Source organism: Gymnogyps californianus, chromosome 5, assembly GCF_018139145.2.
Source record: "Gymnogyps californianus isolate 813 chromosome 5, ASM1813914v2, whole genome shotgun sequence".
Taxonomy (NCBI): Eukaryota; Metazoa; Chordata; class Aves; order Accipitriformes; family Cathartidae; genus Gymnogyps; species Gymnogyps californianus.
Genome location: NC_059475.1, coordinates 22,568,664 through 22,581,333, shown reverse-complemented (window position 1 = coordinate 22,581,333; position 12,670 = coordinate 22,568,664). Strand labels below are relative to the sequence as shown.

The 12,670-nt window shown below is 40.6% G+C and overlaps 1 protein-coding gene across 1 annotated transcript; it reads right to left on the bottom strand.

The window, feature by feature from the left end:
- Nucleotides 1-3,715: 3,715 nt before the first annotated feature.
- On the bottom strand, nucleotides 3,716-6,826 carry RAG1 (recombination activating 1). The gene has a single exon (XM_050897115.1). It carries the CDS (start codon nucleotides 6,824-6,826, stop codon nucleotides 3,716-3,718), a length of 3,111 nt encoding a protein of 1,036 aa, XP_050753072.1.
- Nucleotides 6,827-12,670: the final 5,844 nt, after the last annotated feature.

Below are 12,670 nucleotides of genomic sequence, written 5' to 3'. Positions count from 1 at the left end.
ATCTTCATTTGTGTTAATTTAGTGACTTCCAGAACAGGGCTGGAATCACAGCTGTCTCTGGGTATTAGAACAGCCTAAATATGAAGAGCATCCACAATTTGAATGAGAAGTAAGACCGTTACCAAGAAATTATGTGCATAGTTGAAAAACTGGTAAGAAATACAAAGCCGGAAACTTAAATATTTATAAGACATTTATTTTAAATAAGTTTCATGAAGAAACTGTAATACAGTAAGGAAAAGTAAAATTATGAAGCCGTGCGGTGACACAAAGCACAGAACTCAGTGTAGTCAGAAATTAGGATGCTGTAAATACCTAGAATTTGTTTCTGAACTACCTGACTGAAAGTCAAAGCTGATTTGCTTAAAATCAATAGAATTATTCCTGTGAGGAAAAAAATACGTGAGACCAGAATCATGGCTTCTAACACAGTTCACATCGTTTCATAACATGGCAATTCACAATACGAAGCCCTTGAATAAAACCAAAGAAAACAAGGTACATAATGTGATTGTATAAAAAATACAGTCAATACAATTTAAGAACAAGAAAATTATTTACCATAAATTACTGAAGGATTTGTACCAAGTATTAACATAAAAAAGAAAATGTGAAGGTTTGAAAGAGTACCATGAATAAAAGTGTCTCCATTTTTCTAAAGCCTCTTCAAAATCAAAAAGCTTAACAATAGACTGCGTAACCAAATGATACACCTGTCTGCAGTCAGAATTTGTTTGCCTTCCAATGCATGGCTGTGTGCATGCAGCATTGTTATTTTATCCCTGTTTACAAAAGCTTCACTTGCAGGTACCTACCCTTTCAGTGCTGTTTGTTCCAATAAGTTCAAAACTCTCAAAGAGAGTCTCTTGATTTACAGAAGATGTCAACAATGGGGAAAAAGAAGATTAAACTAGATTCAAGTCTAAAGAAAAGAAAAGAAAAAAAAAATAGTAGTAGTTCTCTGTGTCAGCTATCTTGCCCCAAGCTGGTAGAATGTGAAATGTGTCTTGATGGCTTAATAATATTTCACAAAAGAATACTTTCACGTGCCACTGCATTCCTGTGTCCCCGTCCAGGTTCTGTTCAGTCTGACGAGTTACCCTAGGATATAAGCCTCATCTTGAGAAATCATACATATATGGATAAAACTTACTCAACCCTTTTGAAGGAAGTGAGACGAATCACTTGCTGTTACATCAGCAGCTTGTTAAAGTGAATTTGGAATTTGAAAATGTCAGTGGAGTCACTGAAATTACATGTGCAAAATGAACAAAGTCTGGTCTGTCACTCCAGTGGCACATATGTATTGCTATGAACAGGTCTGGATTACTTGGGGGTGAAATTCACTCCTGCGCAAAAGGCAGCAAAACCTGTATGTACCACTTAAATGGAGTGAAAATCACCATGAGGTGAGTCAAGATTGTTAAACTGGGCCCTAGGTTATTCAAGCAGGGTCAGGGATAAAACATAAGGTAACACAGTTGTCCCAAATATGCATACAGAGAAAAAAGAAAAGTGTGCAACTATTTGCATAATGAAATATATGCCGACCAAAAATGGAAACTATATGTGCATTTACTGCTAAAGGATGCTCTTTATACCTGATATTTATACTCCCTGGGAAACATGTTGTGTGCATTTATTGGTAAAGAATGATACTTATGTAAACCTGGTATTTATGCTGTGTGGGAAATAGTTGTTTTATTCCAAGAATTGAAAAAAATAATCTAGAAATGAACATTCGGTAAGTGTAGCTGTACATGGTACACCATATGAAAACACTGTAGTCTTTTAGACTGCTTAGAAAAGTAAATGTTTTAAGTAAAAGGCATTATTTCCAACTGCAAATTTTGACATAATGTTAAACTATGCTTAAAGAAGCCATATTAAAACAAAATCCTAAATTACAGAATACTTTAAAAAATAGTATTTTAATTAATAAAATCAAAAGAAAGACATAATCAGAATTACACTAATATTTGTACTAATTACTAACACTTAACTCTATTTTTTCATTGTCCATAAATGGTAAATACCAGACCCTCAAAGATACAGTAAGTAACATGAAGAAGATACTATTAAACAAACCTCAGACCGTTAATTCTTTAAGTTTGTTGTTCACTTACACTCACAAACCAGCTTCTGCCACATCAAAATAAAAAGGAGATTCTTTTAGGTCTGTGCTTTGATTGTTTCTACATTTAATCTTGTGTCAGAAATATTACTCCAAACACAGTAATGCCCTAGCTACAGGTGCAAATCTGAAAGACTAGATGATTTCAGGCCTTCTCAGGTACTTTTGAGTATATTTCATGAATATGTCATTGAATGAAATTCATATAATTTTAGTATATGAATATACTAAATACCACTTCAGAAAGGCAAATACCACCAACAAAATGGTTCATCTAATACAGTACAGAGGAATGCCAACTAAACATTGCTGTAATAACGTAAAATAGAGTATGCAGTAATTTCAAGACAGTTCATTGCTTTTTAACTAATCTTGTATGCCAGCTATCTTTGAGATTAATAAATATCATTCCTCTTTTACAGATTTGGAAAATGAGACTGTGAGTGTGGTGTATCCCAGGTGTGAAAAAGCTCGGTATTAGATACAGTTGGAGCACATCAGCAGTGGTCAGTGAAATATCCTAATAGAGAACATCAGAACACTGGCATGTATCTCATCAAGGTAATATCCATCTCCTGAGAAATGGGCCTGCCGTGACTAAAGTCACTTGGTGAAACCGTGGGCCTGCTGGTATTAATGACGATTTACTGGTGACTTCAGTGAGGCCACGAATTCACCCAATAAACTCTACTAATACAAATTATACTATATACTGAAGATACCATAGAAATCTAAAATGCTCATGAAGCAACAGGCTACACAGCAGAGCTTGAATGTACTTTGTATAGTGAGGTAACCACAAGGCACTGTAAATCCTGATTTAGGAGCACAAGTAAAAGTTCGCATTTTAAAGTAAACAGACTACAATAAAAATATCTTTAAAAAATTCCAGCTACCTTTCCTGTATCTTCATATAGTAAATTAGCATGGTGATACCACCATCTGCTCCTAAGCAGTACTACAATAAAAATGTTAAATAATAATATTTTTTAAAGTCTGTGAGATCAAAGTTTGCGAGATCAAAGTTTGCATCTTTAGTCAGTATTTTATACAAAAATAATTGAACTTTATCCCAAAACAATTACCCAAGTGCCTCACTGACGAACATTTACTTCTAAAAGCCAAAGGACCATCAATAAGATAATCAAACCCTCTTAAAAAGTAAATAGCAAAATAGTTTTAAAAATGCAAACAGAACAAATAGCCATGCTCCCTTTTTCAGCAACTGTCATAAGTCTCCAGAATCATATTTATTCCAAAATACTACTTTATATAAAACCTTGTTTACTTTGGCTTTCTCACTTATAAACAACACTCTAAGACCAAAATAAACTGAAGACCCTTCTTTCTTTGCAATTTGTTTCTGCTTTCATCTCACATAACAACTGGTAAATGCACCACTGCATTGCCTCTTGGAAACTCCCAACAGACATGGTGTTTATTAAACTCCACTCAGCACCTTTAACAGGGAGTGTAAAAATGATCATTTCAGACTTCCCTGTACCTCTACAGGCCTGAAAAAGAAGCTGCCTCCTTGCAGGAAGACACCATCACAAACCCAACACCAAATACACTTTACATTTAGAGTTCTGCTGAATCATTGCTTTCCAAGACCTCCAGTGGCAAGGAGTCACCTAAACTATCCTCTGGATCAATGGTAAAGCCCTGGCTTTTTAATGTTTTATGAGCATTCATGAACTTCTGGAGGTACTTAGAGGTATATAGCCAGTGATGCTTCAAGACATCCTCCATCTCATAGCATTTGGACTGCCTGGCATTCATTTTTCGGAACCTCCTAAACAGTTTGTTTCCAGACTCATTTCCTTCACTTGCCCAGGCCCCAATGGACCCGTCTCTTTCAATGATTTCAGGAACATGAGCAAGGGTTTTGTGGAAATAATTTGTAATCTTGCCTTCATATCTGTACTTGAACTTTGTAGATAGGAGCTCAGCAAAACGCTGGGAATTGTAGCTATACTGGCACAGCAATTCTGGACACTCCTTGGCAGGGCATGAAGATCGCCATACTGGCTTCATCTTCAGATAAAGGTCCATTAGTTCTTTTAGGGCTTCATGCCTTTCCTCACACTTTATTAATTCACATACTGCCTCTACTGTCTCTTTGGACATGAGCTTTCTAGCAAAATTTCCACTCATCCTCATCATAGGCTTCAAGTTCATCTTCTTCCTGAGGTGTTTGTCAAGAGTCAACTGCCACCTCTTCCTCTCCTCTTTAGACACCGCAGGATTCTTGTAAACTTCACCAATCTCCATCTGGAAAATCCTGTAGAATTCTGTTGCATTGCCAATGTCGCAGTGCAACGCATCTATGGAGGGAACAGTCTCAATAAAAGGTTTGGCTGAAACACCCTTCACTCTGTCACGGAGCTCATCAACAGATTCGTGATATGGGTTGGACCTCCATATTTCGTATCGCTCCAGATTTTCAGCATGGCTCCTGGTTATGGAGTGGAAGACCAAATTCTGGGATGCCTCCAGGCGGGTTGCGTCACACAGGGTACAAATGTAAGTGGAACCTGAGGCCTCCAGCCCTTCCACTTCCCGCACAAGTTTCTCATCATATCCTGTACCCCTAAAGATGAATTTGAATGTTCTCAGGATGCCTCCCATTTCAAGTAGCAGTTCACTGTTTTTCATAGCCTCTCTTTCTGCTATGAGGGGGCTCAGGATTGCCGTCAGAGTTTCATGATCTGATTCATCAGCCAGCATAAGGCACAAGGGCTTGCAACACAACTCTGAATTGGGCTTTACTTCTTCAAAGATCCTCTTGCTTTCATTCCCATGTGCTATAGCAATGTTCATGACTGTGAAAGAAAAGCGAACAGCCTTCTCTGGGACAGCAGGCCCACTTCCATGCTTCTCACTGACATCTCCCATTCCATCACAGGACTCTTTTACTACCACAGTGAAGGGACCGTTCAAATAGTCATCCAGGTTTTTTGCTTTCATGCCTTCCAAGATTTCCTCCTCCATATCCTTTAAGGCAGAAACCAAGGCTGCATCATATCGAAATCTCTTTGCAATTGTGTCTACTGGGTAGTCATCAATTGAGAGTGGCAATCCTGATAGTCCATCTATAATTCCCACTTCTGTGTTAGTGGATACATTTTTCAAGGGAGGTTTCCACTCGAATGGATGATAACCTGGTAGGAGGGCTTTCTCAGCAGTGCGAAGAGCATGCAAAGGCTGGAAGATCTGCCTCCCAGTGACAGCTTTTACCGTTCTATACATTTTATGATATTGGCTACAGCTGAGAAACGTGTTGACTCGGATTGCCAGGCAGACAGCAGGGTGAAGTCCAGATCCTCTCCCTTGCATTATAGCCTCCAATTCATCTGCTTGTCTGTGTTCATTTTTTGCTCTTAAAGCTAGCAGGAACAAAGTCATGCATACAGCCTTTATATCGCCGCCCTCTTCTTTCTCAGCAAAAGCCTTGACTTGCCGTTTCAGTTCTCTCAGACGATGTTTCTGAGCTCTCCTAGTCAAAGACAGGAGATGCTGCCTCGGTCGGCCACCTTTATTTATGTGGCCGTAGAGCTCTCTATCTTTCATCTCTTTGTGGCTGGAGAGGTGTTGGCCATATTTTCCATGCAAGATCTCTTCATCACATTCCTTTACAGGGCATCTTATACCCAGGCTATCAAGGATGTTCATGAAGGATTTCACTGGTGTTACCAGATCAGTAGGGAAGCAAGGATACCAGCAGGAGGGGCAATAGCTGCCCATAACCTTGATACATTTAAGGATGCAAGTTCTGCAAAACAAGTGTCTACATGTTGTTTCCACTGGATCTGCCAAAATATGCTCACAGATCTGGCAAGAGATGGATTTAATGAAATCTACTGGGTAATCAACTGCAAGCAGCTTGGTGCTGAGATGTATATTGTTGCAACTGACAATCTCTTTCATTAAATTTTTGTTGTTTATCTGTGCTTGGTTCTTTACACCTCTGTTTATTCGAGCACGTTCTGCAATGGTCTTCACACGTTTGCCATGTTGTACACTGGGTGGCTGGCTTTTTCTCTTGACTCCCCGACTGGTAGTGTGGCATACATCACAGTTTGAGGAGTGGGGTTGCCACTCCATCGTGCTGTTCCTAGGAAAATATACTTCACATGGAGTATTACTGAATTTTCTATGGATAATACTCCAGCAGTTGTGACAAAATCGAGTGGGATGGATAGTATCAACATCCCCCCGCACATCAATCTTAAAAACCTTAGCGATAAGATCTGGCCAAGAGGTTGCTTTTTTCTCTTTCTTTCTCAGAAGCCACAGAGTTTCATCATCCACCGGCCCATGCACTGGATGAGTTCTCTTGTAACAATCAGTTTTAAATGAAACTCCACAGATGCGGCAAAGATGCTTCAGATTGTTCTGATGAGCTTTATTTTCTTGAGTTTTCATGTCATTGGCATCTTTCTCAAGTGCCTGCCTATTGCCCGTTAAGTCCATCTTTTCTCCTCTTGGCACTGCTTCATCTTTACGCAGTATGATTTCTTTGTTTGAAGAAGTGACCTCTTCTGCCCGATCTTTGTTTATATGCTGACTGTCATCAGAAAGTGTTTTTTCAAATGATCTCACTTTAAACAGCTTGAATTTCCATTCAGAAAATTTTGTATACGGATGCTGAATTTCTTCAGGCAGGTCCATTTGTGATGCCACTGACATCTGCAATCTGGCAGAAACCAGATCACCTGAGAAAGAGAAAGAAGCTGTAAGTTAGCTTATCTTCCAAAATTAATAATAATGCCATGGTTTTTAATAGAACAGTTCTAATCACGTTAACTGAGAAATGCTTTGAAAGTGAGTTACTCATCCAAGACACCTACTGAACTGAGAGGCCCAGACATGGCTCTCCACTCAGTATCTCAGATAAGTACCCGAATGTGTTTTGGCTTTGATCCTGAGGCATCCACATGTCTATTAGATCACTGATACACCTTACATAACGCCATTAGTCATCCAGTATGAATACCCAGATCTGCCCCTTCCTTCTTATACCTGGCTGAGCTTACCACAAGTAAAGCTACTGTAGACAACAGAATTATGTTCTGAAAGTTTGGTGACTTTTTTATATGAAACTGAACTCGATTGGTGTCTGAAAGATAGAATTTTGTCTGCCTCATGCTATATTATGTAACTCAGCAAGACCACTGCTCTCACACCACTTGTTAGTCCTTGATCTGATCTGAAGTGTCTAATACATGCCATTCTACATGGGCAGAGCAGCACATACTACTTGATCCTGGTGTAGACTTTATTCAGGCCCCAGTTTTGTAAGGCACTTTAACATGTGCTTAATGAATGTGAGTAGCTCCATTAAAGCAGGAGGAGTGTATCCTCTGTTGATGCAAAGTGCTATAGTTCCCTGGACTCTAAAGGAGATATGGCAATTTATACTGGCTGCAGATTTGCTCTACAGAGAATATTTATACATTGTAAGTTAGTCATCTGTTTAAGTACACTGCTGAGAACTCTCTCTGTAAGGATTACTGGTACTGGAAAGCTGAAAATGTCTGTTCAAATTTGACCCCAATTTTAGCTTTCATAGAGATGCAGCCAAAAGTAATATCAATGTGGTTGCCATGGAAATATGACATTGTATAAAAATAAATACAAGACTTTCACCTCAAACATTTGCTACTGCATCAGACTTAGAAAACAAAATTGTGTAGAAACAACAGAAGTGACTAACCTATTTTTCATTACCTGGCTATGAGAAGTGCAAAGTAAACAACCAGTATAGAGAAGATTCAGTTATGTTTTCTGATTTATTTTGTTTGTTGTGTGAGTAATAAAAATGAGGAAAACTATACATTAAGACTATATACTAGAACTAGAAATGACGTGGGTATAGCTGTGGTTTCTTTAACAATTTGCCACTTAGCAATTCACATGACTTGCTAGAAATCTCAGTTCAGTGTCTATTCAGAAGGTGTCCTTCATAAGAAATACATCCAAGTCATGGTCTAAAGTGATGATGCCCAGGGTGTTTCTGAGATTATTTCATTTATAACCTTTCAATAAAGCATCATTTCAGTACAGTCTTTCAGAGTCCGTTGGGAAAGGACTGCATGCTTTGATTACGTTGCAGATCCAGAATGACATATCAGTCTGCTCAACTCTTTCCTTAAGAGCTGTGTTTAACTTCAGAAATGTTCATTAGGCTTTGGCAACTAAAATTTAGGTTTGTTTTCTTCCCAGCTTCTCTTCATTTCGTCCCACTGAGAACAAGCTGCCCATACCACTGTCCCCATCTGCCTGCATTGCTCCATCCAGCTGCTTGTACTGCTAAATATCTCTGTCTGCACTGAGGTCCCCTGCTGTCCATCACTGATGCAGCCTGGCAACATGCTTGCTTGTATTCTGCTGTTCATAGATCTGTGATGTGCAGCTGTGGCCAGGTGTATTCAGAGCATTACTACTGTCTCGCTTTCTTGGCTGCATCCTGTGGCAGACTTGGTAAAATCTATCCACTGAGCAATAACCCGTTTGCCCCTGAATAGTCCTGTGTTCCTATTATCTGAAGAGTAATTGAATAGCTAGTTGCTCTATACTGTCTGCAGATCCTTATCTTCTACATAACACCCTATGCAATTTTGTGTAATTTCACCATCTCCAGCAGCACCTTCAGAATCTCTTAAACCATGAGCAATGCCTCCTCAGGGTGGTATCTGAGTCATTGCAAAGAAACAGCCAGCACCAAGTACATTTAGAGCAAAATATTTAATACCTTCTCTACTCTTCTAATCCTTTGACTAAGTGCCACCGTAGTGCCATACCCATGACCAAACCATTGCTATTAATCACCAACTCCAATAAATCAGACAGGGTTTACCCCTGCTAAAGAAAAGTTCAAGCATTCTTTTCTTTTTTTCTCTTTCATTGAACATGCCCTGAAAGAAATGAATGACAAAGCCGCCCCCTCAGGTCACCCCTTCACCTCCTGCAGTAGATAATTGTTGCCAACAGGCTACTCATCAAATGCTTTGAATTGCCTAGCTCCTAGGCAGTGGACATTTCAGCAGCTCTCTTGGGAGAGCTAGAAATATTCCCAGTGCTAGGAATATTTCCTCCTACTCATGCTAAATTTGCCTGTGTTCTGTTATTCTAGTTGGGGGTCACACTGAACAATCTTTCTTCTCCCTGCCTACCCCACTCAGATTCTTACGGAGTGAACCCCAGGCATGAACCCCCAGCCATGGTTATTTAATTGACTCTGACAGCTGTGTCCCATATCATCTCTTTTTATCTTGAAAAGGGAAAAGAAATCCCTTTTCTTCCCAGGTCACAATATTTTATACATTTCTGAAGATGAGCAAGATTGCAATACTTTTATTCACATCAGGGAAGACCTTGCGTTATAGATAGTCTCACTGAAATGAACAGAACAACCTCTGAGGTGAGGTAGCACATATAAAATAAAATCATTGACCTGCACAGTAAACTAGTAAAAGGGACCAATACTCGGATGTCCTACAAGCATCTGGGATGCTGTCATTAGTACTGCCAGCCTACCTTTAGCTCACTGTCGGTTTGTAGAGCTGCTGCTATGTCTGCCCAGTTTGCTCCAAATGTCAAGTTTGCTTGCTCTCTCTCCTGTGTGCTCTCTCTCTTTCTGTGTTCCCGCTGCCTTTTAAAGAAACTGCAATGCTGTTTATCTCACTTATCCCTGTCCCTCTGAGCTCCCAGTACCACCCTGGTGCTAACCACAGGTTAGTTCAACTAAACACAGTACAGAACTCTCAAATCCAGGTGGCACCTGGCAATTTATGAGGCTTAACCACAAAATTCATATAAACAAGGTCTTCTTGTGTGAGACTCCTGGGCTCTGAGATAAGTATGCAAACTCTCTCTGAGGAGCACCTGCACTGTTTTTTAATACAAAGTTTTGCATTTGGCTTTCTTCTTTATAGTTTCAGAGCTGGTTTCTTCAATGTTAACTCTCAGAGAGGAGAACCTGGTGTCTGGTCACACCACTGTCCCACATCAAAGCTATTTCATTGAAGGCCAATGGCCCGCTTCCTCAGGTCAACAGCAGCCACGCTTCTGAGGTTTGGGTGAATTGACAACAGGGATCACAAAATGTCCTTTCTTCTGATACTGGTATCTAATTTTCAAGAATATTACCTCTTTGGTGATGTATGTCTGGGGTCTTCAAGGCTCTGGGCAGGGAGGACAAATCAACAATATAAAAGCTAGCTATACACATATTGAGTAACTGATAGATACTACACCAGGTATAGGCCACAGGTGGCCATGGACAGTGGGCAGTAGAGTCTCTTTTCTGGAGAAGCCCAGTCGAACACCCATGCTTATTTTCAACAGAGCAACTGTCTAAAAAACTGACTCAAAGTGGAAAGAAACCGAATTCTGTCACACAACAGCACCCTGAAAGTTTTCAGTCTCCACACATAACATTGTGCAAAAATTCTAGCAATCCATCAAGTCTTTCCAAATGTGAACATAAATTCACACTCCAGAAGTAGGAATTTGCAATAGCAGCATAACTACATAAACACCTACCCAAGCATTTCCCTTTCTCAGGAGACTTTGTGATCCTATAGGACTCAAATCCATTTCCAACTTTAACACTCTTCCGTGACAAGGAGGCTATGAGGGAGGCCACTGTGCTTTCCCTGTGGCTCACAATCTCCCAGTTAATGCAGCTTCTACCTGACAGCATCTTACACAACACTGATGGCAGCCAGAGGGAAAATCAGCAAAAGTTGTAATATTTCACATTTGCTATAGCTAAAAGAGGTGAGAGGATTCACTCTCTATTATCCACTCTGATCTTACAATGCTTCCAATTCTTAGAATCATAGAATCATTTAGGTTGGAAAAGACCCTTAAGATCATTGAGTCCAACACTTAACTTAGCACTGCCAAGTCCACCACTAAACCATGTCCCTAAGCGCCACGTCTACACATCTTTTAAATACCTCCAGGGATGGTGACTCAACCACTTCCCTGGGCAGCCTGTTCCAATGCTTGTCAACGCTTTCAGTGAAGAAATTTTTCCTAATATCCAATCTAAACCTCCCCTGGTGCAACTTGAGGCCATTTCCTCTTGTCCTTTTGCTTGCTACTTGGGAAAAGAGACCAACACCTGCCTCTCTACAACCTCCTTTCAGGTAGTTGTAGAGAGCAATAAGGTCTCCCCTCAGCCTCCTTTTCTCCAGACTAAACAACTCCAGTTCTCTCAGCTGCTCCTCATAAGACTTGTTCTCTAGACCCTTCACCAGCTTCGTTGCCCTTCTTTGGACACACTCCAGCGCCTCAATGTCTTTCTTGTAGTGAGGGGCCCAAAACTGAACACAGTATTCGAGGTGTGGCCTCACCAGTGCTGAGTACAGGGGGACGATCACTTCCCTAGTCCTGCTGGCCACACTAGTTGTGATACAAGCCAGGATGATATTGGCCTTTTTGGCCACCTGGGCACACTGCCGGCTCGTATTCAGCTGGCTGTCAACCAGGTCCTTTTCCACCGGGCAGCTTTCCAGCCACTCGTCCCCAAGCCATTCTTGTAAGATGATGTCTTGGAGAAGTGGTTAGTCCTGAGTCTGTGTGCCACACGAGAGGCCAACAGTTCCTCAGTAAGCAAGTGTAATGATTCACGCCAAAGCAAGTAACGTATGGAGAAAGTAAACAAAGTATGTATGGAGTATGTAATCTGACTCATGCAAAACCCTAATGTGAAATAAATCCCAGTCAGAAACAACTGAATGGGAGTGTCAGGATAAGGTAGAACAGAAATCGTAGAGGTTATTCCAGGCCAAGGCAGTGTGGGACAAGGACGTCATGGCTGAGGCATTATAGACCTCTGAGAACATTAGATGGCTGGGTCCTGAGCCCAGCTCTTCTGCTGTCCCTGTTTTGCCTGGACTTCCTAACAACCTGCCTATTTTTACTATTCACTTCCTAGCATTTGGAGAGACCTTTTCAAAAACGTATCTGATTGGGCTGCAATACCAGATATCAATCAAAATGACTCTCTGCAGTCACATACTAGTTTCCTTCCTTCTCTTGAAATGGCAGACACAGCTCCCTGACAATATGCATTTTTAGTATTGAGGGATTTGGGGCTCTTTGAGAAGTAGTTTAGCAAATCTCTCCCTCTGGGGTGCTTATTCAAACCTTCACCCAGGTAGCTGGCTACCTGCCCCATTCCCCTGGGAGCCCGAGTTCCTGTGCAAATGGTGCTGTGCAAGCAGCAGCTTCGTTATCAAAGGAGCTACCTGAGCATATGTAAGTCTAGTCAAGTGCTTTACTTCCAAAGCACCCAGGAAATCACCTTGAAAAAATATTGTCTTGTAGGGACACGGCAGGCAACTAAAGGTTTTAACTGATCTGCAATTGCTACAGCTTTGGGTATGTTTTATGTCCATATGAGCATAATTGTGCAACAGTTTGAGCTGCACAGATCATGCTGGAAAATGTTTTCCCTGTGCAGCTGGCACCACCGAGTGGAGAAGAGCATTTTTGCATTGGTTTCTATTACAGCATGGG